The sequence below is a fragment of the Aegilops tauschii genome, chromosome 5, assembly GCF_002575655.3.
Source record: "Aegilops tauschii subsp. strangulata cultivar AL8/78 chromosome 5, Aet v6.0, whole genome shotgun sequence".
Taxonomy (NCBI): Eukaryota; Viridiplantae; Streptophyta; class Magnoliopsida; order Poales; family Poaceae; genus Aegilops; species Aegilops tauschii.
The window spans coordinates 329,193,895-329,219,920 of NC_053039.3; the positions used below are offsets into that span (position 1 = coordinate 329,193,895).

General features: G+C 49.5%; 1 protein-coding gene across 1 annotated transcript; it reads right to left on the reverse strand.

Moving 5' to 3' along the window:
• Window positions 1-6,158: 6,158 nt before the first annotated feature.
• On the reverse strand, window positions 6,159-15,901 carry LOC109774502 (endoglucanase 22). Its single transcript, XM_020333230.4, has 4 exons — window positions 15,194-15,901; window positions 14,804-15,004; window positions 14,473-14,727; window positions 6,159-7,093 (listed from the first exon to the last, which is right to left on the reverse strand). The coding sequence occupies exons 1-4, from the start codon at window positions 15,659-15,661 to the stop codon at window positions 6,407-6,409; spliced, it is 1,611 nt and encodes a 536-aa protein (XP_020188819.1). The 5' UTR covers window positions 15,662-15,901; the 3' UTR covers window positions 6,159-6,406.
• Window positions 15,902-26,026: the final 10,125 nt, after the last annotated feature.

A 26,026-nucleotide genomic window follows, 5' to 3' on the forward strand; every position in this document is an offset into this window, starting at 1 on the left:
AATGACAACTCATGTCTATGGCTAGGAAACTTAACCATATTTGATTCAACGAGCTAGTCAAGTAGAGGCATACTAGTGACACCCTGTTTGTCTATGTATTCACACATGTACTAAGTTTCCGGTTAATACAATTCTAGCATGAATAATAAATATTTATCATGATATAAGGAAATATAAATAACAACTTTATTATTGCCTCTAGGGCATATTTCCTTCACCCGAGTGGGAGGATTGTTCTCCACTCTGAGTAGATTTTTAACTTAGGCGAGTACGGGGTCGCATCTAAGCCCCCCGAGTGGGAGGATTGCTCTCCACTCGGAGTAGATTTTTAACTTAGGCAAAAAAACGGGTTCCGCAGCTAAGCCACCCACTGGGGGATTTGAACACATGTTTATGCGAGGACAATCATTAAGGGACTGCAGGAATCATGTCGTGATAAATAATCTGAAGGTATTCTTATTACATCTTGACGTTTCGAGTGTTAAGTATAAAATTGGCGGAGAAGATCTGCACTCCAGGCACGCGGCTCGTCAATCTTCTTTGTGAAGTTGTAGAGGTGATAGGCTCCGTTGTTCAGCACCTTGGTGATGAGGAAGGGTCCTTCCCACACGGGGGCAAGCTTGTGAGGACGTTGCTGATCCACTCGGAGCACAAGGTCTCCTTCTTGAAATGCTCGACCTTTGACGTTCCTAGCGTGGAATCGACAAAGGTCTTGTTGATAAACAGTCGACCGAATCAAACCCATCTCTTGCTCTTCTTCCATAAGGTATACTACATCCTAACGTGCTTGCTCTGCCTCAGCTTCTGAATAAAGTTCCAGTCGAGGCGCACTGTGAAAGAGATCACTCGGTAACACGGCTTCAGCCCCATACACCATGAAGAAAGGGGTTCGGTTGGTGGAACGGTTAGGAGTTGTCCTCAATCCCCACTGGACAGACGGTAGCTCAGTCACCCAAGCTCCAGCTGCATGCTCAAGGTCATGCATGGGCCGAGGTTTCAAACCTTGGAGGATCAGGCCATTTGCTCTCTCAGCTTGCCCATTGGATTGCGGGTGCGCAACAAATGCGTAATCCACCCGAGTGCCCTGAGAAGCGCAAAACTCCATGAATTCTTCCGAATTGACATTTGAGCCGTTGTCTGTGATAGTGCTGTGTGGAACTCCATATCGGAATACCAACTCTTTTATAAAACTGATGGTTGTGCTTGAGTCTAAGTTCTTGATAGGCTTTGCTTCAATCCATTTGGTGAACTTTTCGACTGCTACAAGTAGATGAGTGAAACCACTTCTGCTAGTCCTGAGAGGTCCAACCATATCCAAACCCCACACGGCGAACAACCAGACGAGTAGAATGGTTTTCAAGGCAGATGCGGGCTTGTGGGACTTGTTTGCGTAGAACTGGCAACCCTCACACTTCTCAACGATTTCTTTTGCTGCTTCATTGGCCCATGGCCAGTAGAATCCTGTTTGGTATGCTTTGGCCACGATGGTCCGAGAGGACGCATGGTGACCACAGGTCCCCGAGTGGATCTCATCCAAGATCATTCGACCCTCTTCTGGAGAAATACATCGCTGAGCCACGCCAGTAACACTCTCTCGTAGAGCTGTCCGCCTATTACTGTAAAGGCCTTGGACCTACGGACGAACTGACGTGCCTCAACTTCATCTTCTGGAAGCTCCTGCCTAAGCAGATACACAATGTACGGCACTGTCTAGTCGGGGGTGACTACTAAGATCTCCATAACCAGATCAATAACTGTTGGTACCTTGATTTCAGTCAGATTGGTAGGACTTATTGCTTGGGGAGGTTCTTCAGTAAAGGGATCCTGTTGTACTGATGGAGAATGGAGATGCTCAAGAAATACGTTGCTGGGGATAAGCTTCCAAGTGGAACCTATTTTCGCCAGATCGTCAGCTGCTTGATTCTTGATTCGGGGAATGTGGTGAAGCTCCAAACCCTCAGACTTTTTCTCCAACTTCCTCATTGCGTTGTGATACGTCTCCAACGTATCTATAATTTATGAAGTATTCATGTTGTTATATTATCATTCTTGGATGTTTTAAAATCATTTTGTAGCAACTTTATATCATTCTTTGGGACTAACCTATTGACCCAATGCCCAGTGCCAGTTGCTGTTTTTTGCTTGTTTTTTACATCGTGGGAAAACAATATCAAACGGAGTCCAAACACCGCGAAACATTTTGTGGATTTTTTATGGACCAGAAGACCACCAATGGGCCAGAACAGCACCTGGGGGGTGCCCCGAGGGGGGCACAACCCACCAGGGCGCGTCTGGGGCCCCAGGCACGCCCCGGTGGGTTGTGCCCACCTTGGTGGCCTCCCGCACCCCCTCTTTACCCTATAAATTCACAAATATTTCAAAAACCCTTGGGGTTAACCTAGATCAGAAGTTCCACCGCCGCAAGGCTCTGGAGCCACCGAAAACCAATCTAGACCCTGTTCCGGCACCCTGCCAGAGGGGGGAATCATTTCTGGTGGCCATCTTCATCATCTCGGCGTCCACCACGATGAGGAGGGAGTAGTCCACCCTTGGGGCTGAGGGTTTGTACCAGTAGCTATGTGTTTAATCTCTCTCTCTCTCTCTCTCTCTCGTGTTCTTTAGATGTCACGATCTTGATGTATCGCGGGCTTTGTTAATATGGTCGGATCATATGGTGTTTCCCCTCTCTATCTTGTTGTGATGAATTGAGTTTTTCCCTTTGAGATTTCATTGTTATCGGATTGAATACTTTTATGGATTTGAGAGCACTTGGTATATGTCTTGCATATGAATACTTGTGGTGACAATGGGGTATCATATTGATTCACTTGATATGTGTTTTGGCATTCAACTCGCGGATTCCCGCGGTGACATTGGGGTAATTTATGCATAGGGGTTGATGCACGTTCTCGTCTTTTGTTTCTCCGGTAGAAATCTTGGGGCACTCTTTGAAGTTCTTTGTGTTGGATTGAGTATTATGAATCTGAAATTATTTGGTGTTATTTTAGGACGAACTCTTGGATAGATCGATCGGAAAGAATAGCTTCAAGGTGGTTTCGTACCCTACAAATGATTTCTTCTCATGTTCTCCGCTAGATAGGAACTTTGGAGTGATTCTTCATCGCACTTTGAGCGGTGGTTATATGATCCAATTATATTAGCACTATTGAGAGATTGCACTAGCGAAATTACGGTCCCTAGGCCTCATTTTTCAAGCATTGCAATACCGTTTTGTGCCCGTTTACTATTTGCTACCTTGCTGTTTTTTATTTATTCAGATTAAAAAATATATTTGTACCATCAATATTACACTTTTATCGCCATCTCTTCGCCGAACTAGTGCACCTATACAATTTACCATTGTATTGGGTGTGTTGGGGACACAAGAGATTTCGTGTATTTGATTGCAGGGTCATTCGAGAGAGACCATCTTCATCCTACGCCTTCCACAGATTGATAAACCTTAGGTCATCCACTTCAGGGAAAATTGCTACTATCCTACAAAACTCTGCGCTTGGAGGCCCAACACATGTCTACAAGAATAAAGTTGCATAGTAGAAATCACGTTGCAGTATCCAGTCATGGCAGGGTTTCTCACATCCACTCCTTCATCACCTAATTGACCACCAAATCGGAGTCGCCGTAGACCATCAGGCGACGGCCGCCGAGTGAGATGGCCATACGCAACCCATAGAGGAGTGCTTCGTACTCGGCTTCGTTATTGGAGGAATCGAAGTGAATTTGGAGGGCATAACTGAGTTTATCGCCTCTTGGGGACACCAGGACCACTCCAACACCAGAACCATTCAACATCTTAGATCCATCAAAGAACATAGTCCAGTGTTTCGAGTGAACTTGAGTCGGCTGTTGCTATTCAATCCACTCGGCCAAGAAATATATGAGCACTTGAGACTTGATCGCCTTCTTTGCTTCAAACTTGATATCCAGAGGGAGAAGTTCAATCGCCCACTTAGCCACTCGACCAGTTGCATCTCGATTGTTCATAATTTCAGACAATGGAGCATCGCTGACGAATGAAACCGAGTGGTCTTGGAAATAATGTGCAACTTTCTTCGCAGTCAAATAAATTCCATATACAAGCTTTTGGTAATGTGGATACCTCTGCTTGGATGGAGTCAAGACTTCAGAGATGTAATATACCGGGTGTTGAACTTTATAGGCCTTGCCTTCTTGGGTAGGGCATGCAGGTCAGGCCTATGCCCCTACCCTATGTACATGTCATCATCATTGGGTGCAAGTATTTGTTTGTTTGTGTAGGTGCTATCATTGGGGCCTTGTGTGTTCCTCCTACCGAGGAAAATACTTATCTCTACTTTGCTACATCACCCTTTCCTCTTCAAGGAAAAAACCGACGCAAGCTCAAGAAGTACTAGGCGGCAGGGAAGGAGATCTGAGGCAACAAAATTGCTACAAAGCCATGTGCACTTGTAGGACATCAAAACGCAATTGCAACTCTAGGGGTAAACTCCAGTTGCAACTCTATTGGTGGACATGCAACTAGCCAACATCCCCCCTTCAGTTCCAGTCGCGTTGTACCCCTTGCAGTTGCAAGCGGGTTGCAACACGTGTAGTTGCAAATCCAGTGATGAACATCCAACTGGCCTACATCCCTCCTATTCGAGTCGCAGTCGCGTTGTACCCCTTATAGTTGCAGATGGGTTCCAACACGTGCAGCCGCAACTCTAGTTGTGGATATGCAACTGGCCTACACCCCCCTCTAGTTGCAGCCACGATGTCCCCTTGCAGTTGCGGTGGGTTGTGGCACGTGCAGTCGCAACTATGGTTCTGGACATGCAACTGGCCTACATCCCCCTCTAGTTGCGGTGGTGTTGTATCCCTTGTAGTTGGAGGCATTTTAAGACACGTGTAGTTACACCTCTAGTGGTGGACATGCAACTGGCCTACATCTCTCCTCCAGTTGCAATCACCTTGTACCCCTTGCAGTTGCAGGTGGGTTGTGACACATGCAATTGCAACTATAGTGGTGGACATGTAACAGGCATACCCCCCCTCCAGTTGCAGTTGTGCTGTAACCTTGCAACCTTGCAGTTGCAGGTGGGTTGCGGCGCGTGCAGTTGCGACTATAGTGGTGGACATGCGAGTAGCCAACACCACCTCAGTTACGGTTGTGTTTGTATCCCTTGTAGTTGCAGGCGGTTTACGACACGTACTGTTACTACTCTAGTTGTGGACATTCAACTGGCCTACATGCCTCCTCCTTTAGTTGCAGTCACGTTGTACCCCTTGCAGTTGTAGGCGGGTTGCAACACATGCAATTACAACCATAGTGGTGGACATGCAACTGGCTACCCCCCCACCCCTTAGTTTCAGGCAGGACAACACATGTAGTTGCAACTGTAGTGGTGGACATGCAACTGGACAACACCCCTGTCCCTCTAGTTGCAGTCTCGTTGTATTTCTTGCAGTTATAAACACGTTGGGACACATGCAGTTGCAGGTTGTGTTATGGAATTCACTCAATTCAAGTTACACACAAGAAAGGTAGTGCAAATAGATGAAAAAAATAAAAAATAAAAAGGAAAGAAGAATAAATTTACCAAAATAAAAACAATTGCCAATAAAAATATAACTAAAATATTTGAGAGAAAAAACACAAAAACATGAACGGGAAAATAAGAAGGAAAATCAAAGATATACAAAAGAATAAAATGAATTTGAAATAAGAAAACAAAAACAAAAATTGCAGCCGAACAAAAAAAACAGACAATATAAAAGGCCCCAACCCCTGCCAATCACCGCGCAAACCACGACCCTACAGAAAAAAAGACAAAAAGAGAGCAGCTCAATCCCCCAATCATTATATGCGGGTCGTTTACACAAAAAGTTAACGGTGCACATCTTAAAGCAGAAAACAAATCAGATGGTCAGGAAAAACCGATTAACTTAACCACGTGGAACAACCCATCCCATTTTCTGGTCCTTCTATTGCGATTTCCTATGATTCTCGATCTAGCGCCAGAGGCTACAGCCGCTAGGCCTTGCCGCCACGGGTTGTGACGGTAAGTGACACATTCGCTTGCCGGGTGCCGCCACGGTAGTTTTGTCAGTTCCACTCATGCACGTGGTCCAAAAATGTCAAATATTCGTTAAGGAACTTAAAAGACTGAGGCACCTAATTTCAGTAAAGTTTGGAGCTCTTTCAATTTGCTTTCTGAGGCACCTAATTAACTTGAAAATACAAGTATCTAATCTTCACCATCCTGATCGGTCTCCTCCTTATTGTCCATTCACTACTGTCCTTTGTTCTTTCCTTTCACTAAATAAATCTCTCTCTCATATTAACACTTCAAAAAAAGATCTTATATGGAAGTAAGTCCGTATACGAGAAAGAAAAAAGAATTTCCCACCCAAGCTAATGCCACCTTTATTTACACTTGGCCGAGAGCCCCAGCGCCGTCCCTGGGCGGCACCCCTCCTCCGCCGCCGTCGCCGACAGGTTGTGCAGCCTGGCGAAGACGGCGACCATGGGCGCCGTGTTGTATGTGCACGCCTCGGTCTGCACGTAGTTGGTGCGGTCGTCCCTGAACTCGTCGCGGCAGTTTGGCCCGCCGACGATGGCGCCGGTCAGCACGTTGGGGTTGGGCCGCTTGCGGACGTACCAGTGGTCGAACCCCTGCATGCAGCCGATGAAGCGGTTGTTGGCCTTGTGCGACACGATGGAGGCGGCGCGGTGGTGCACTTGCGCGGGGAAGCGGGGGCCGTAGCCCACCATGTAGCTCAGCCGCAGCGGGTTGCGGCCCAGGATGTACTCGGCCTGCGAGCGCGCCAAGGCCAGGAGCTCGGACGGCGGGACCGCCGGCGCGTCGGGGCAGCGGAGGCGGGCGCCGGCGCCGGCCAGGTAGCGCGAGTAGACGGTGAGGAGGAAGGCGGCGCTGGAGGCGTACTGGAGGTTGTTCCACTGCCGGACGTACAGCATGCCGCCGGGGCTCCGGTCCACGTTGCTGCCGTTGTTCAGGCGCAGGCACGCGCACAGGTAGTGCTCCGCCTTGGCCCTGTACCGCTCCAGCACCACCCGGTGCCGCTCGCCCTGCGGATCTCCGTCCAGCAGCAGCTGAAAAAAAAAGTTACCAGGTCAATGCCGCATATCCACGAGTTACCAACACAGCAAAATCACCTAGCAGTGCATTACTGTAAAAAAAAAGGGCATTATCTGTGATAATGGTTGCTGAAATGATTAACAACAAAATTATTCCGTACTACTAGTATTGATGAGTTATGCAAATGGCGTGAACGAAATGGCCTTGATGCACGAGCATTTCACCAGCGTGATGGGGCGGGGGACTTCCTATCCCGTGGACTTCAACTGGGACGCTCTCGACTTTGGTAATCATGACCTCTCCGACCTCGACAGCCCCATATCTGAGGAGGAAGTGAGAGCTGCCATCAACGAGATGCCCAATGACAAAGCGCCAGGCCCGGACGGTTTCACTGAATTTTTTTTCAAGAAATGTTGGCTCACTATCAAGACTGACATCATGCAAGCCATCCACTCCTTCAACAATTTGCATTCGGCAAACCTACACTGGCTCAACGCTGCGAACATCGTGCTTCTCCCCAAAAAAGATGGGCGGAGGAGATAGCTGACTACAGACCTATAAGCCTCATCCATGCCATCCCCAAGATCATCGCGAAGGTCCTTGCCCTACGGCTTGGCCCTCACATGCACGTCCTCATCTCCAGCGCGCAGAGTGCCTTCATCAAGAGGAGATGCATCCATGACAACTTTATGTATGTGAGGGGCCTTGCCCGCCGCCTCCGTAAAAACAGAACTCCAGCGCTGCTATTCAAGCTCGACATCCGCAAGGCGTTTGACTCTGTCAAGTGGGAGTACATTATTGACCTCCTGCGGCGGAGGGGATTTCCTCCGCGCTTTCGGGAGTGGATCACGGCCTTGCTCCGTTCATCTTCCTCGCGAATCCTCCTCAACGGGGTCCCAGGACCTATTATCAGGCATGGTCGCGGCTTTCGGCAGGGAGATCTGATCTCTCCTCTGCTCTTTGTCATTGCCATCGACCCTTTGCAGCAAATGCTCGACCTCGCGACCCGTCGTGGACTTTTACACAAGCTTCGGGGGCGTCGTGCCATTCTCCGCACATCCCTATATGCCGACGACGCGGCGGTCTTCATGGCTCCTATTAAGGAAGATATCGACAACTTCGCTCAGATCCTAAACTACTTTGGCAAGGTCACGGGCCTCTGCACAAACTTCCAGAAAAGCTCGGTCGTCCCAATTCGATGTAGAGACATCAACCTCGACCACATCCTTGCAGCCTTGCCGGCCTCCCGCGCAACTTTCCCCATCAAGTACTTGGGGCTACCTTTATCGGTTCGGCAGCTGAGGCGAGGCGACTTCCAATTCCTTGAGGACAAAGTGGCGGCCAGGCTGGTGCCGTGGGACGGAGGGAATATTACCGCCATTGGGCGCGGGGCGTTTGTCAAGTCCGTGCTAACCTCTCAGGTCATTTACCACATCATCGCCCTTAGGCCTCCATCGGGCACCCTGCTGAATATCACAAAATTGGAGAGGGCATTCCTATGGGCGGGCTCTAATAAGACAACTGGGGCCAAGTGTAAGGTTAACTGGGAATCAGTCTGTCGGCCGACTGACCTCGGAGGGCTTGGCGTCCTGGACTTGGCTACGTTTGCGAGAGCCCTTCGGCTTAGATGGCTGTGGTTCGAGTGGACTGAACCTTCCAAGTTGTGGATTGGAATGGACAACCCTTGTGATGAGCTTGACCGTGATCTATTCTACGCCTCGACGCGCATAACCATTGGCAACGGGGCATGCGCCCCATTTTGGGACTCCCCGTGGGTTAATGGCGAGAAACCTTCCGTCATAGCACCTCTCATCTTCGAGGCTTCCACGAGGAAGAAATGGAAGGTACAGGAGGCCATGCATGCGGGCGCGTGGCTGTCCAAAATCAAGCTCCCCAACAACTGGACAATGGAGCACATCCGGCAGCTTGTCACGCTTTGGGCTCGGCTGAGGGCCATCCCTCTCGCGGTGGACGCCGAGGACACCATCACCTGGAAGCATACTGCCAGCGGAATCTACTCTGCCACATCCGCGTACAGTGCGCAACTCCTTGGGCTGGTCAGCTCGCCCATGGGCTTCGCCGTTTGGAAAGCATGGGCTCCCCCTAAGATGAAATTCTTTGCTTGGCTGGCAATCCAAAACCAAGTCTGGACGGCGGATAGATTGGAGAGGAGAGGGTGGCCGAACTGCGGCCTATGTCCACTCTGCAAGCAGACGTTGGAATCGGCGAGCCACATCTTCTTCAAGTGTCGGTACTCCATTAGACTGTGGGGCCTGATCAAAGGCTGGCTCAAGCTAGACTACCTCGACATCTCCTCCTGGATCACGATGCGCTCCATCAAGGACTGCTGGCTCAACATGTCCAACTCCAGCATGCCCAACCGGAAGGCGATGGCTTCTCTTGCTATGCTGACCTGCTGGACCATTTGGTGCGAGAGAAATGCACGGGTGTTTCGTCACAAATTCACGCTTCCGTCTGTATTGTTCTCCAACATTAAGAGCGACGCCAACCTCTGGGTAATTGCGGGTGCTAAGCACTTGGGTCAAATCATGCCGGGAGAGTAGTGGCTTTGTAATATTTTCTTTCGCTTTTCTTGTAAAAGCAACTCTAAACTCCTTAATTAATGGATGAGGCAAAGCTTTTGCCTCCGTTTTGAAAAAAAAATGCAGATTCCGGAAGAAACTGGGAACCAGCTCGATCGACAGATGCAAGCTGTAACTATCGAATCTGTCTTTAATTCGGCGCAGTGCTGCTGCTGTCGGTGGCTGCGAGCGAGCGAGGCCACATGGTGTACTCGCCCGGCCGGCGTCGCTTTCCCTCTGACTCCAGGCAAGTATATTTTCCACTCTCACTGACCAGCTAATGGACTCCAGAGGAGCGATGCTGGCGCATGCAGACGGGAGCATCGGCCACGTCGTCCTCCGATGTTAACCCTTTCAGTTGAACCGAACGAGTGAGTGAGTGAAAGCCGGCATCTCGTTTTGCCTCAGCAGGTGATGCCCGGTGGGAGCTTCGAATCGAAGAAAAACAAAGGACGGAACATCTTGATTCCGTTTTGCGGTTTGTCTGATTTCCGTTTCAGAAATTTTGTGCCCGAAGAATATTCCATTGCCTCCAGAAAAGGTTAATGCTGCACAAACTTGCAAATGACGGCAGTAGCTATGCACAGGGCGCATTTACCTCAAGAAATAATGCATCTATGCATGCCTGGCTGTGTAGAAGTCTAAGGCTCAAGAAGAGTAAATATATATATGAACGAACGTCACCTCCAGTCCAGCACAGCAAAAGCTGACAGCGCCATGAAGCGAACACTTCATGGTGAAAGTTGAGAGACAGCCCAAAAAACAGACATCGTCCTTTGGTTTGGAGAAACAGTCGTAAGGATGGGAGTTGACATGTGTACCATGATGGACAAAACCTATGTATACCAGCTCAACAACCGCTACGATTGCGATATTAATTTGCTTGGGCCATCGTATAATTGTACTGCCGTGCCAGGAGCCCCTATGGTTAGCTATAGCTAGCTAGCTAATTGCTTGGAAATGAAGCATGTTCTTTTCTTGACGCCATGTGCGTGCGAAGGTCTCAGCTAGGAGTATATGCAGCAGTGAGTACGAGGACATTTATTTGTATAACCGGCGCTCGACCGGAAAGAAGAAGAAAAGGAGCACGCTATTAATATATTTTTAGCATCTTGTCAGTCATGTCATGTCCAAGAAAACATGTCCACATCTTACGACTAGTTGGCAGACGCCTTCAAAGCAGCTAGCCTATTCATTGCTTATTGCTTTTTAAAATAAAAGGAAATTCGATCCACGTTACTCACCTAGATTACTGATTTGGCTCCCTTGACTCCTTCGATTTTGGTTCTCATGTAGTAAGTGACATCACCATAGAATTTTGTTGTTGTTCTTTCCTTCTGTTTTTTTTTCTTCTTTCACATTTAATTTTTCACGCTTCGCCTTCCTTATGGTATTTTTGGCTCTCATCTAGATGAGAATTAGTTAGTTCTCATCCATCAGCATATAATCTTTTACTGTTTTTGTATTTTTCTTTTCTTTTTCCTGCTCTTACTTTTTCATTCTCCACCTTTTATTGTATTTTTTAACAAATTATGTAACGATAATTGCACATAGTCCATGGAGCATGCAACTACATTTGGCCGTGATTGGTGGACATGCAGTTGCGCATAGTCACCAGTCGTGCAATTGCGCGTGACCGATGACATGCAATGCAGTTGTGCGCGGGTGTGCAAAATGCAATTGTAATTACCCGTGGCATGGAAAAGGACATAAACGAAACCTAAAAGAACATTAAACAAAAGGAAACAAAAAATAAAATTCTCACAAATCTTCACATAAAAATAGATGAAATAGATGATGCAGGAGGTATATGAGACTTAGTTAATTCTTATGTATTAGCAAAACCGTTTACTAGCAACACGGACACATATTTATTCAGGCAATATCTTTTTCTTTTTCTGGTTCCTCCTAAAAGTTTTCCTCCTTCCCAAGAAAGGTGACTCCCAGGCGACAAGGGCTTCCTACCTCCCATCGATGTCGCCGCCGGTTCACCTCACCTCATGTGGCCTTGGGGCCATGGAGATCTGTTGTACCATGGCCTTGCCGGCGGGAGGGCTCCTGGTCCGTTTTAGGTGTTTTTTTAGGTCGGTTAGGGTTTGTGTCCAATTCAAGAAGGCAAGGGAGGCGGCGGCTCCCTGTAGATGGAAAAGGTCCTCTCAGCTCATCCCCCGTCCCAATGGTGCCTCTAGCGTCATCAGAGGGACTCTGGAGGTGTGTGTGTCTGTCGCGGATCTCATGGGATTCGATTAGTGTTGGTCTTCGGTGGATCTCCATGGATCCAGTCCTCCGTCGTTTGTGATCGTGTGTCTACATATTGGATCCTTCGTGCTGCTCTCGTGCGCTGGTCGTCGTTGGTCGTGTGGGCCTTAGCATGATGACTTCTCGACTGTCTAATACGACAAGGTTTGTATGACTCCAATGAGATGATGACACAAAATGGATGGTCGGTTCCAATGCTTGCTCGGTCGGCAGAGTCGAAGCTGATTAGTCGCCGACCGGGTGGTCGATTGTTTGGCATAGGCCAGCATGGGTCTCAACACCTATTTGTGGCGAGGGCTACGTTGATGGTCGAATCGTAGTCGCTACCTCGCAGAGGAGTAATGGTGGCATTGGATGCCATGCTCGACGAGGTTGTTCCACTTGACAGCGTGTGCATATTTGTGTGGGTAGCTAGGTGCCTAGGTTGGCCGAGGTGCCCTGACTTTGCGGACGTGTTGTCACGGTCTTTTTTGTTGTTGCTATTTTTCAAACAAAAACGTGGATGCAAAACTTCCCATAAAAAGGAGATTTTTGTGGTGCAAGCTCGTCCGGTAGAAGAAAGGAAAAAAAAAGGTACAGTAAGAAAGCTACTGCGCCGTGAAGACCAGGCTGATGAAGAACTGGCTATGAGACGCCGCCGCTTCCTGACCGACGCACACCCTCACGACAGTGAGCTCGAGATCAGGCCAGGTCACCCATCCCACTCATCCCTCTGTGGGCCAGGACGTCCATGTGGAATTCTAGGAGCATGGTGGGGCCGCACGAGGCCACCAAGTGTGGAGTGCACGGCCAGGGACAGAAGAGAGTCAGGTGATTTCTTGCTCCGCATGCAAGCGCTGCGACGACACCCTCGACCAGTCCTCCGGATTTCACTTTCGCTGGCTTGCATGGCTCGCCTCCGGAGAAGAGAGCGAGAGGCGATCTCTGTCTAGTTCTCTTCTCCGTAACGCGTGGCGTGGGGGTCTACGAGGGAGTGAGTGACACCACCAGCGTTTTGCCGGGTTCCCTGCAGAATACATGCAGCGCCATCGGTCGCCCGTGTCTTTTCCCGCGTGTCAGTTTTGGCCTTGACCAAGTTAGTTAGCGGTCCTACCGCAGGTCTCGCGAGCGAGAACAAAGCCCCAAATTTCCTGCGTTTTTGGCCGGTTTCTGCTGCAACCGGGGGCGGGAGAAAAATATCTGTGCCTTCTGTGCGCGCTCCTCGCGTCAGCAGCAAATTAAAAGGTGTACGCATAATCGAATCCAGCAGAGCAGATAGATGGCTAGCCAGAGGATATAGCGGCCGTGTACTGATCTCAGCACGCATCGGGCGCCATGTGCCTGGCCACCGATCGTTTGCAGCACCGGGATCCTGCGGCGTCCGTCCGTACGTCCATGCCAGGCGTCCGATTTCTCGCTGGTGCGGTGTGGCCGTGGCAGGGTCAGACTGACAGAGGATGCCGGATAGCCAGCCTCACCGGCTTGTCGACGCGCTCGTAATAATTCGTAATTGAGATGAGATTGATGGTGACAGGGTGAGGATTGACGAGACTCCGATAAAGCACCACTTCCTACTAATCCGAGACAAAGGAGACGGCTAGCTTGCTTCCCTTTTCCTCCGTAAAAACCACTCCTACTGCCGAGAAAGGATCAAGTCGTGCCTTGCTAGTTAAGCGTACGTAGAGTAGAGAGGTCGCCGGCCGGTTCAAGCCCTACCGGGTCGGGTCAGGGAGCAGTTGTGCGATCGGAGGCTTTTCCTCTGTTTAGCGGCAGCACGGCTCAAGTTTTTCCGGAAAGGAAACCGAATAATCCTAAAGCGGGGCGAGCGCGATGTGGACAGGAAAAGCAAAGCCCCTGCTTAATTAGCAAAACCCCGCGGCTTTCAGGCGGGAAAGTCCCCCTGCGGATCGGTCCAGATGCCCGGCTATGTGAGTGAGTGCAGGGCGCCCTCGCTGCGATCCCCGGCCATCATCATCATTGCGGGAACCTGATCTACTGACTCGCTCGCTCCAGGCTAACAAGTGGACTTGTTAGTCGCTGATGATGAACAGCGACGTGTTTTGGAGCTACGTACTGTCTGTGGATGGATCTCAGTCCACTCATCACAGCCTGATGGGTGGATCGCAGGTGGAGTGTATGAACAGGTTCGATTTTTTGCATCTGAGCGCGCCTAATGCCTGCTCGGGCTAGGCATGGGACGGAGGTGTGGATCCTACATGGCTTCTTTCGGGGAGCAAGAAAGTGTTTCAGCCATGTGAGACATTAATTCCCCTTTCTTAAGCAACAACCGTCTAGTGTTTGTCGTCGTGGGAGTGAAAAAAAGAGTACTGTTACGTATACTCCTACTTGGCAGCGCAGGACTGTTCGTGGCTAGGCGTACTAATTTCAGCGAGGGGACATGCACGGTCGTAGGGCCTTGGTAGCACGGCTCGGCCCAACCACCAGCACCAACTTAATTTACTGATCAACCATGATGAAAGGATCATCAAGTGCTGGAGTATTTCTGATGAGAGCGAATGTACTTGGCAAGAGTAGAACAAGTAAAAAAATGGGGAGTTTCGGCGTAGTAGTACCTTGGAGGCCAGGACCTGGAGGCCGGCGTACTTGACGTCCCAGCTGAACTCGGTCATGGCCCAGCCGACGCCGCCGAAGCAGTCGGCCTTGTCGACGGCGTAGCGGAGGAACTCCTCCTTCCCGGTGGCGCGGTGCAGCCAGAAGGCCGCCCACAGCAGCTCGTCCCGGTACCCGCTCACCGACGCGTAGAAGCCCCGCACCTCCGCGATGCTGATGTCGTAGTTGCCCCTGTACCTGTCCCCGAACTCGAACAGCTGCACGCACAGTCGCAGTCAGAATCAGATACAGGTGACTTGGTGGCATACGTGGGTTACCACGTGGATGGAGTACCTGTTGCCCGTGGTGGAGGAGGATGTGGGAGTAATGCGGGTTGGAGCCGCGGAAGACGATGGAGGCGGCGGCGAGGGCGGCGGCGGTCTCGGCGACGAGGTCGGAGCCGGGGTTGTCCTTGTCCACGCGGTACGCCTTCCGCGACGTCGTCATGTCCTCCGGGCGCTGCCAGCAGTAGTGGTCCGTGTCGCCGTCCCCCACCTGCGGGGCCCGCCTCGTCAGACATCAGTCCGCCATCAAGCCCATCATTCGCGTCGCAGCAGTAAATTAATGGCGGTCATCCGCTTTTCCCGTGTCGTCTCAAACCGGTCGCGCGGGCGATCGGACGGAGGGGAGGACGGTCGTGGCGGTAAAAAAGGAAGAGGAAAAATGCGCAACGTGCGTGCGTACCTCGGCCCAGTAGACGAAGGGCTCGGTGTGCGCCTTGATGAAGTAGTCGGTGCCCCACTTGATGGCCTCCAGCGTGTGGTGCCACTCGCCGGCGGCGGCGATGTCGTCGCCGAACTCGATGGCGCCCCAGGAGAGCATGGTGACGGTGAAGGCCATGGGCAGGCCGAACTTGACGTGGTCGCCGGCGTCGTAGTACCCGCCCACCAGGTCCACGCCCTGCTGCAGCCCGTCGGTGATCCCCGAGTGCCCGCGCCATCTCACGCGCTGGTTGTACGGCAGCCGCCCGGAGCGCTGCGCCTCGAAGTAGAGCAGGCTCTTGGACAGCGCCTCCCGGTAGTCCGGCTCCGCGTCGGTGGTCACCGCGGCGGCATCGCACCCGGGGGACAGTGCCAGGACGGCCGCCTGCAGGAGCACCAGCGCGGCGGCGATGGGGCTACCAGCTGCCCGCCGGACGCGGCCCCGGCTCATGGCACGCAAGCGCGCGCGCCGACGTACGGCAGCGGTCACCACGCACCAGCGCGTCGGTCTCACGCTCCCCAAAGCCAACCCCGCGATCAAGGCCCTTGTGCTTAGCCGGAGTGTTTGCTTCCTGCCCCGGTTTCCAGTGGAGACCCTTTCTTTCCTTTCTCTCTTCCTTTATCTCTATCTTTGAAAGTGTCTGACTGTCTGATCCGGGCTGGGGTGTAAGCAACTGACGCTATTATGCGCGTGTAAGCACGCAAGCAAGGGATGCCAGTGTCAAAGTCTTTCCAGGTGCGCGAGATATGACCGGCGGGTCCCGCGCACGTAGTACGTACCACCGCCGTCTATACGGCGTGGCCTGGCGTTGGCGTACCCCCCGCGACACGTACGCGCGCGACCGGTTCGCCGGTTTACGTGTCCGCGGCGGCCCCGCGCGCGGCCAAATGGGTGCCGACTGACGCTTCGCCGGTGGCCGCGCGCTGCGTTGCGTAGAGCGCTCGGCCTCGGCCTCGGCCTCGGTGGAGCGCGGCACGGCGGGGGTGGGGGATGGAGATCGGAGGTCAGTGGTTGGACGGACCTGATCACCGCTCCTGCAGCTTGATTGTGGGTGAGCGACATTAATACTGGCTGGCTAAGTGGGGGAGGGGATTATTGACCGGCCGTGCAGGGGCAGGCAGGCAAGCAGGCATCGAGTGAAACAGGGCGTGCTCCGAGCCCACGCTCCGCGCTGGTTACCGGCAGGCCACGCGTACCCAACGCCCACCGGGCTTCATTCAATGGCGCAGCCGGGCCGGGGCGAGGATAAACAACTGTCGGTAGTAGTACGTTGGTAGGGCATGACAGGCAGTGCGGCCTGGCATGGGCGGCGCGTGCGTACACGTACGTGCTGGACTGCCGCGGCCACGGACAGATCGGATGAGCTGGGCTCTCGACGTGCGTGCGTGCGTGCCTGCGGAGGACCGTGGTGACTACGGTAATACCCGTATGAAGCTCCGGTAAAAAAAGAAGAAGAAGCTGCAATAGTGCGCATTGGCTGGCAATGGCATGGCGCGACCGACGGAGGATGAAGCAAGGGTGCTCCGCTCGGGCGCCGACGAGCGGATGCGGACGAGAAATTGCGTATGGAGCAGAAGCCACTATTAATCACGATGTGCACGTGTCGGTATCCACTAGCCATAGCGGGAACCGAACTGGCAAGCAAGCAAGCGAGCCAAAGGTGACATCGCGCGGCGTGGACGCGTCAGTCGATGCCGACGGCGCTCTCGCGAACTGCGGGATGTCACTACGTGCCCGCCGATCCGCCGGTCGCCGGCGACCATGCACGTCCCAGTCTCGACCCACTCACGCGTCACGCGACGCCTGATTTGGGCGCAATAATCACGGCGACCCATCGCACACGCATTACGGCTTTACGGCCCGCCTGATTGACTCCGTTCGCCGGCCGGCCGCCGGCGCCGCTCGTTACGTGTCGTCGGCGCGGGAACTTTGCGCGGTCTGGACGGCATTTGGCATGCACGTTCTTGAGGCCGCCTACGTGCCGAGCCCCGCGCTTCCCGTTTTTCCCGGGCGCTTTCAAAGCGCGCACTGTGGCCAGTCGCGGGCGCGCCTCGGAATTTTGCCGGGTTTAGCGTGACACGTCGGGGGAGGGTGATCATCGCCGATCGGTGCGACGGAGACAGAGCCCATTAACCATCGCGTAGTAGTACGACGCGAGATGGTGATAACCACATGTCCGTGATTAGCTAGTTTCAGCGACCAACCGCGCGAGATTTCTGTCTCAGAGGTGTGGTTACTTTTGTCCTCTGATGATAGTGTGGACAATTATCAGGACTCGCTGATAATGTGGACAATCATCAGGATTTCAACCGGCCTGGCCAGACAGATGCCGCGTAACGTGTCTATATCCCGGGAAAATTAATACTCTGATTTATCTGACGTCTCAAAGGTCCCACATTGTTGGAGTATTCGACAATAAAGCGAGAGTGTTTTTCTTTTGCCATAACTGTAAGCGAGTACTCGCAAAAAAAAAAACTGCAAGCGAGAGTTCGTTACTTGATGAAAAAATATGCGAAAAAACTCAGATTTATCATAAAGTTCAATAGAATACAAAGCTTTTCAAACATAATAAAAATTACATTAAGATCTCTAAACCAACAAATAACCATACATTTCTTTTTACGAATTTGTCATGGAATTGAAGAGCCATCCTGGCTTAATTACTCACTGAACACATTAAACAGTAGTACTTGGATTTACACGCTTGTCCATGTTAACAACAGGTCACCATGAATCATTAAAAACTCTTAAGCTCCCAAGAATTACTGGCTCCGGGTGCATCCCGGCTGTGAGCGGCACATAGAGCCCACATGTATTTTTTTTTACATTTTGATGGGGCATAGAGCCCACATGTAAGCGTGCAACCTGCGTCCGACCTGCTTGTGGATACTGGTGGGCCGACCCTGGTATCTCTCACTTGCGGTAAAAAAGTTGTTCCATTTTTTCTCACACGGGAACAATCAGTATATCATCATTTCCCTCGAACACTTGAACTCTCCTCTCTAAAATCACCACCGCCTCTATGATTCCACACCTTCACTCGGTGTCGGCGATCACCTGCTGAGCGTCGCCTCGCTCTCCTCTACCAAGTCCTAGCACTACATAGGCCTCCCCCCTGGCCACGCCCCCACGGCAAACCCTAGGCATGGCTCAGTTCGCCGGCGTGGCGGTCAAGTTTCGTCAGAAATTGGGTGATCTTGGTCGCTCAGCATGCCTTTATTTTGCTCCATGTGACGCCCCCGATTCAATCGCACACTAATCATACACGCAAATGTGTACGATCAAGATCAAGGACTCACGGAAAGATATCACAACACAACTTTAGACATAAATTTAAAATAATACAAGCTTCATATTACAAGCCAGGGGCCTCGAGAGCTCAAATACATAAGCTCGAATACAAACGAGTCAGCGGAAGCAACAATATCTGAGTACACACATGAGTTAAACAAGTTTGCCTTAAGAAGGCTAGCACAAACAGTCACAACGATCGAGAAGGCAAGGCCTCCTGCCTGGGTGCCTCCTAAATACTCCTGGTCGTTGGCGTAGTAGCAATCGGCGGTGGCATCAGCCTCCTGGGATCCATCATCTGATCGCAACAATCGGGTATAGGGGAAAAGAGGTAGCAAACACTGGTGCGTGTCGGTGCTATACAAACGGGTTTTAACCCTTTCCGCGATGGCATTTGGAACCGCCGCCAAGTGAGCGTGGGCGATGGGGGGTCCTTCCCACACGACCCAGAAACCGTCGGGGATAGGCCCTCCTGGCACACAGGCTGGGGCAAAATGAGCTCGTGTGCGATCGGGCGAGGCATCGAAACCCAATCGTTTCCGTTCGTATGTACATCCCACACGATGAATCCCAGAAAAACATTTTCGTTCGTATATATATCACACACAGTCAATCCAAGGAATACGTTTCCGTTCTTATGTACATCCCACACAGTCAATCCAGGGAAAACGTTTCCGTTCGTATGTACATCCCATACAGTTTTATGTATAGGCTCGTGTGTGAAAGGTGTAACTATCACACACGCTCTGCGTTAGTTAACCGTTTGCTTTTATCAACTACATCACACACGATTTGATGAAGAAAACTGTGTGGCATTGAGCTATCCATCACAAGCGCTTTTACTGCTAGAACCTTTTGCAAAGTTTCATGACCCATTTAGCAGGTTTATTAGTTTACAATTAATAATTCCAGTATTATGCAAATTCAACTTCATCAGGAACATAAATATATTTTAACATCACAGTACGATAGCTACATGAAAACAACACAGTACAACATATAGCTAGCTCAACTTCATAAGAACAATATTAGAACAATATATACATTTCCCTAATCAAGATCATCCAGGCACATCTTATCCACCTCTGGTTTCAATTCAGTAAGAACCTGTTTTGCACTGTCCAACTGGGAAAGTGCCTCCTCCTTCGCCAACACCATCTTAGCAAAGTCCGATTTAAAAAAATCTGAGCTCATTCTCCACCTTCCTCTTTTTATCCCGCATCTTCAAATATTTTTCAGTGTTGACAACACTTTCACTAAGCCTACCTCTATTCTCTTCCTCATACATGCTCCAGAGCTTTGCTAGGCACATCTTCAAAGACTGTGGCCACTCTTGATCAACCCACTCCAAGTAAGAACACTTCTCTTCATCCTATAATATTTAAAACTAGATCAGTAACAATTGTAGGGAAAATGGTTTATAGCAACATAGAAAATCACCAATACTTATTTTGAAAATATGAAGAAACAAGTTAATTATGACATATCTTCTCAAAAAGATCAATATGCAAATGAATTAATTGCTATTGAGACAACAACCAAATTCTGAAACATCAGAAGCTATAATTAAATAAAACAACGCTACAAGTTCTTACTCATGTACTATAAATAACAAATTGAACATTTTATGAGGAAGGTAATATAACTGCAACAGCATAGAGATACGTCTCCAACGTATCTATAATTTATGAAGTATTCATGCCATGTTTACAATAGTTTTATATGATTTTGGTATGATTTGATTAGAACTAACCTGGACTGACGCTGTTTTCAACAGAACTACCGTGGTGTTGTTTTTGTGCAGAAATAAAAGTTTATCGGAATGCGATGAAAATCAACGGAGAATTTTTCTGGAAAATATAAAAAATACTGGAACAAAAATCTACCGGAGGGGAGTCCCATGGGCCCCACGAGGATGGGGGGCACGCCCCCCTGGGGCGCGCCCCCCTATATCGTTGCCGCCTAGGGGACCCCCTGACTTGTTCTCGACGCCATCCTCTCCTATAAATACAGAAACCTCCAGAAAATAACCTAGATCGGAAGTTCCGCCGCCGCAAGTCTCTGTAGACACGAGAAATCAATCTAGGCCCTCTCTGGCACCCTGCCGGAGGGGGCCATCATCACCGGAGGCCATGGAGGAGGATCTCGGAGGGGCTATCATCGCCATGAAGGCCAAGGACCAGAGGAAGAACCTCTCCCCATCTAGGGGGGAGGCCATGGAGGAGGAAGCACAAGGGGGAGAACCTCTCCTCCTCTCTCTCTCGGTGGCGCCGGAGTGCCATCGGGAGGGGAATCATCGCCGCGGTGATTGTCTTCATCAACATTACCATCATCATCACCATCCTCATCTCTTTTACGCGGTCCACTCTCCCGCACCCCGCTGTAATCCCTACTTGAACATGGTGCTTTATGCCACATATTATGATCCAATGATGTGTTGCCATCCTATGATGTTTTGAGTAGATATCCTTTGTCTTTGGGTTGATTGATGATCTAGATTGGTATGAGTTGTATATTTTATCTTGGTGCTGTCCTATTGTGCCCTCCGTGTCGCGCAAGCGTGAGGGATTCCCGCTGTAGGGTGTTGCAATACGTTTATGATTCGCTTATAGTGGGTTGCTAGAGTGACAGAAGCATAAACCCGAGTAAGGGGGTTGTTGCGTATGGGATAAAGGGGACTTGATGCTTTAATGCTATGGTTGGGTTTACCTTAATGATCTTTAGTAGTTGCGGATGCTTGCTAGAGTTCCAATCATAAGTGCATATGATCTAAGAAGAGAAAGTATGTTAGCTTATGCCTCTCCCTCATATGAAATTGCAATAGTGATTACCGGTCTTGTTAACAATTGCCTAGGATAATTCCGCATACCGACCCATCATTATTCCACACTCGCTATTTATAATATTTAGTAATATATTCTAACTTTATGATAACCGCACCTACTTTTATATTTTAGCTCTCCGATATCATGCAAAGTTATCCTCTTCATACCCACAACGTAGTTTTTATTTCTCGTTTCTAGTTGGAAGCAAACGTTCGGTGTACGTAGAGTCGTATCAGTGGCAGATAGGACTTTAGAGAATATTGATCTTACCTTTAGCTCCTTGTGGGTTCGACACTCCATACTTATCACTTCCACCATTGGGAATTGCTACAATGATTCCCTGCACTTGGGGATTATCACATAGCGACAGTGTTTGGATGACAGCAAATTGATACTAACAGGTGTGTACATGCACAAATTTAGTAATATAGAACCAATACCACTAAGGCCGTCCACTATGTATGCCAAAACCGGTGTAAAGACAAGTGTTGCTACATCTCGCACCAGTGCCCTGCACTAGTGAGCCGATGCAGCGGAAAAAATCAGGGACTCGGACTCCGGAGCACCTAGTTGCTCCGATGCCCAGTTCCTTCGTGCCATAAAGATTTAGTATTTTACTGCTTGGCTGCTCAGATGTGTGGACCAAAGTTGGCTGCACAAACTGCTGAAGCGGTGCCAAATAATTTTCTAATGGCACCGCTGATGAGATGGCAACATTTTTAGATACTAGGTACAAACTGTGACACTGTCTTAGGATGCGTTTGGTTGAAGGTGTGGTATGAATGGGTTGGGACCGTGATAGTGTTTGAATCACATTTAACAAATGATTTGTAACAACGAAAGAGGGTCTAACCTTCTCTGCACATGCCAGAAACTTCCTCCCACTGTCCACAAATTCAAACGCAACTAGCTTCACGCATGGAGATTGATGGTGACAATGAGCAGACAGATCTTCAGCCACCTTGCTCCATTCATTGCAACTGATGGTCCTAGGGAGCTACAAGAGGAAGAAATGACTCAAATCGACCGCCGGGTTAAAATCCTTCACTCCAAGTCATAGACCGAGAGAGAGAAGAGAGGCATACCTCGGTGGTGAAGGAGTTGTGGTCGGAGGAGGAACCGCTGGATAGGTCATTGAAGAAGACCATGGCGACCCCGGCGGTAGGATGCGAGACAGCGAGAGCGACGAAGCAAGCGAAGAAGCGGCTATAGCTTAGGAAGGAAGGAAGGAGGAAACAGGGGAAATGTGACTTGTGGTCGGGGAGAAAAGGGGGTGGGGAAGGGGGGAGGGGGCGCGGGGGTAGATATTTTGGCGGTAGGCCAAAAATTTGGAAATGTGGAGGGAAACTTTGCGTGCGGTGCCGCCGGACACCATTCATTTTGAACGATTGTGTGCATCGCAAACGATTCTTCTGCTTTACACGCATGGGATGAGTTTGATAATTCAAATTTTTTGTGGAAATTTCCCCGGGTACGTCATTGGATAATTTAACATCGCTTGCTAATATGGGCACACCAAAGAGCATACAACACAAATACCAAACTTACTGAATCGAGCAATTTTAGTAATTAAACAAAGCCATTTGACCTAAACATTGTTCTAACAAAAGACCAGCATTAAAAACAAAGCCTAAGTACGCATAATTTTAACAAATCCGCCGCCGCGCCGGCCTATGCATCGCCGATGTGAGATGAGACGTCGGTGACTTGTCCTGGCGACATGCCGCCATTGGTGGACTCCGCGTCCCCCTGCTGAAGCCGACCGCGTCCTCGTCCTCGTCCTTGGCGCCGTCCTCAGGGTTGTAGTACTCGTAGTAGTGGCTACACCAGAGCTCGCGTTGGTACTCCACCGCCGATTCCTTGACGAACAGACTCTTCTCTACCTCGACCTCGGCCACGCGCAACTCCTCCTCCCGGCGCTCCTCGATCTCCGCCGTCTCCTGCATATCGAGCTCCCGCTCGGCGATCTCATGAGGAAGCAGGTGCTCCATGGCCACCGCTGCCTTTTCGTACGTGGGTTGCATGCTGGATTCTGAGGTGGCCTGGAATATCTTGGCTTGTGCGTCCTCGATCTTGGCGTGGATCTCCTCGACCCGGGCAAGGGCGACATCGGCGGCACGGACGGAAGCTCGAGCGCTCTCGGCGTTTGCAGCCGTCTCGGCTGCTGCAGCTGCCTTGCCGGCTGCCGCAGACGCCCTCGGCGGATGCGGCCGGGCTCAATACGGATGCGGCGGCACTCTCAGCATAGGCGACCACGCTCTCGGCGCATGCGGCGGCGCTCGGGGAGGATGCGGCCAATGGGCCTTCACGAAGCGTTTCCACGGCGTCATCTTTGCAAGAAGGGGGTGCGGGAATGGGGACCGGGATTCGTGGATTCGGGGGTTGCCGGCACAAGAACAGACGAGCCGGCGAAGCTTAAGGAGGAAGACTTAAATAGACCTAAAAAATTTCATTGCAAACGGTTCATAAAAAACATTGTGTGTGATGTTGTGGATATTTTTTATTAGCTGTGAAAGATGAATTTGGAGTAAAGTGGCAACGGATGGTGTTTTAAATATACGATAAAATTTGTAGTACTAATACAACTGTCATGTCAAAGTTTGGAAAATTTCAGGGGTCATTTGACCTTTTAAGACATTTAAGTGATTTTCTAGCCATTTAATGACCGTAGTTCAAATTTGAACTACATGTACATGGAACAGCTAACCATAACGGTTTGAAAAGTCATATTTTGTGTACTTGTGTGCGATTTAATTCCATGTACAGTAAATTGGAAGGAATTTTCAAACATATTGGTCTAACGGCTATGACACAATTAAGCATGGAGTGCCATGGCATTTAAATTCCAAAAAATTAAAAAAAGATCAGAAACACATGAAACCTTGCTTGATGTAATGTCATGCCACCAAGATGATGTGGTAAAAAATTTGGCATGTTTGACGAAAGTTTGGACACACACCCCTCACAAACCGAAGCAACTCACTAGAAGGCTCGTGTTCCCGAGAGGGAACAATGAGTATTTGATGACGAACGGGAGATAGCTTTCCCTTACGACCTTCAATTTTTTTCTACATTTAATGTGCACTAATACAACTGTCATGTGAAAATTTGGAAAATTTCAGGGGTCATTTGACCTTTAAAGACATTTAAGTGATTTTCTAGCCATTTAATGACCGTAATTCAAATTTGAACTACATGTACATGCAGCAGCTAACCATAACGGTTTGAAAAATCATATTTGTATACTTGTGTGCGAGTTAATTCCATGTGCAGTAAATTAGAAGGAATTTTCAAACATATTGGTCTCACGGATGGACACATGCATGGAGTGCCATGGCATTTAAATTCCAAAAAATAAAAAAAACTGCAGAAAAACATGAAACCTTGCTTGACGTAATGTCATGCCACCAAGATGATGTGGTAAAAAAATTGACCTGTTTGACGAAAGTTTGGACACCCCCCCTCACAAACCGGAGCAACTCACTAGAAGACTCATGGTTCCGAGAGGGAACAATGCATGTTTGATGACGAACGGGAGATAACTTCCTCTTACGGCCTTCAAATTTTTTTCTACGTTTAACGTGCATTAATACAACTGTCATGTAAAAATTAGGAAAATTTTAGGGGTCATTTGACCTTTTAAAGACATTTAAGTGATTTTCTAGCCACCTAATGACCGTAATTCAAATTTTAACTACATCTACATGCAACAGCTAACCACAACTGTTTGAAAAATCATATTTGTGTACTTGTGTGCGAGTTAATTCCATGTGCAGTAAATTAGAAGGATTTTTCAAACATATTGGTCTCACGGCATGGACACATGCATGGAGTGAGATGGCATTTTAATTTCAAAAAAATAAAAAATGATCAGAAAAACATGAAAGCTTGCTTGATGTAATGTCATGCCACCAAGATGATGTGGTAAAAAAATTGGCCAGTTTGACGAAAGTTTGGACACACACTCCTCACAAACCGGAGCAACTCACTAGAAGGCTCGTGGTTCCAAGAGGGAACAATGCATGTTTGATGACGAATGGGAGATAGCTTCCTCTCATGGCCTTCCAATTTTTTCTACGTTTAACGTGCACTACTACAACTGTCATGTGAAAATTTGGAAAATTCTAGGGGTCATTTGACCTTTTAAGGACATTTAAGTGATTTTCTAGCCATTTAATGACCGTAATTCAAATTTGAACTACATATACATGCAACGGCTAACCATAACGGTTTGCAAAATCATATTTTTGTGTACTTGTGTGCGAGTTAAATAATCATCAGACGATGTAAACATCTGGTGTTCAAAAAAGAAAATGTAAAGATCTGGCAAGACAACCACCCCCCACACAATTGACACTCTATTTCGCGGCTCGAGGTTTGGAGGTGAGTGGCGGGGGTCATTAATCAGACACAGTTCTGTATTGGAAACCGTCAGCTATTAAGTTCACACACGGATTTTGCTGCGGGAATCGTGTGTAATTCAAACTACAGTACTCGTAAATTCTAGCGACCGGCGTGTGTACTGTTCCGGTCGATCTAGATTCCAGCCGCCAATAAATACTACCTTGCTCACGTCGTCCCGCCTGCATTCTCATCTACATCCTCCCCTCGCTTGCCCTCTCTCTCTCTCTCTCTCTCAAATCTCTGCCATGGCGCCGCCGGTCTGCCCACGCGCCGACGAGGAGTCGCCGCCCCCCGA

Excerpts from the sequence above, each read along its gene's own strand:
- LOC109774502 (XM_020333230.4), bottom strand. The coding sequence starts at position 15,661 with ATGAGCCGGGGCCGCGTCCGGCGGGCAGCTGGTAGCCCCATCGCCGCC. Across the intron at positions 15,005-15,193 it reads CCTTCGTCTACTGGGCCGAG|GTGGGGGACGGCGACACGGA; the intron begins GTACGCACGCAC and ends CGGGCCCCGCAG. Across the intron at positions 14,728-14,803 it reads TCCTCCACCACGGGCAACAG|CTGTTCGAGTTCGGGGACAG; the intron begins GTACTCCATCCA and ends CTGTGCGTGCAG.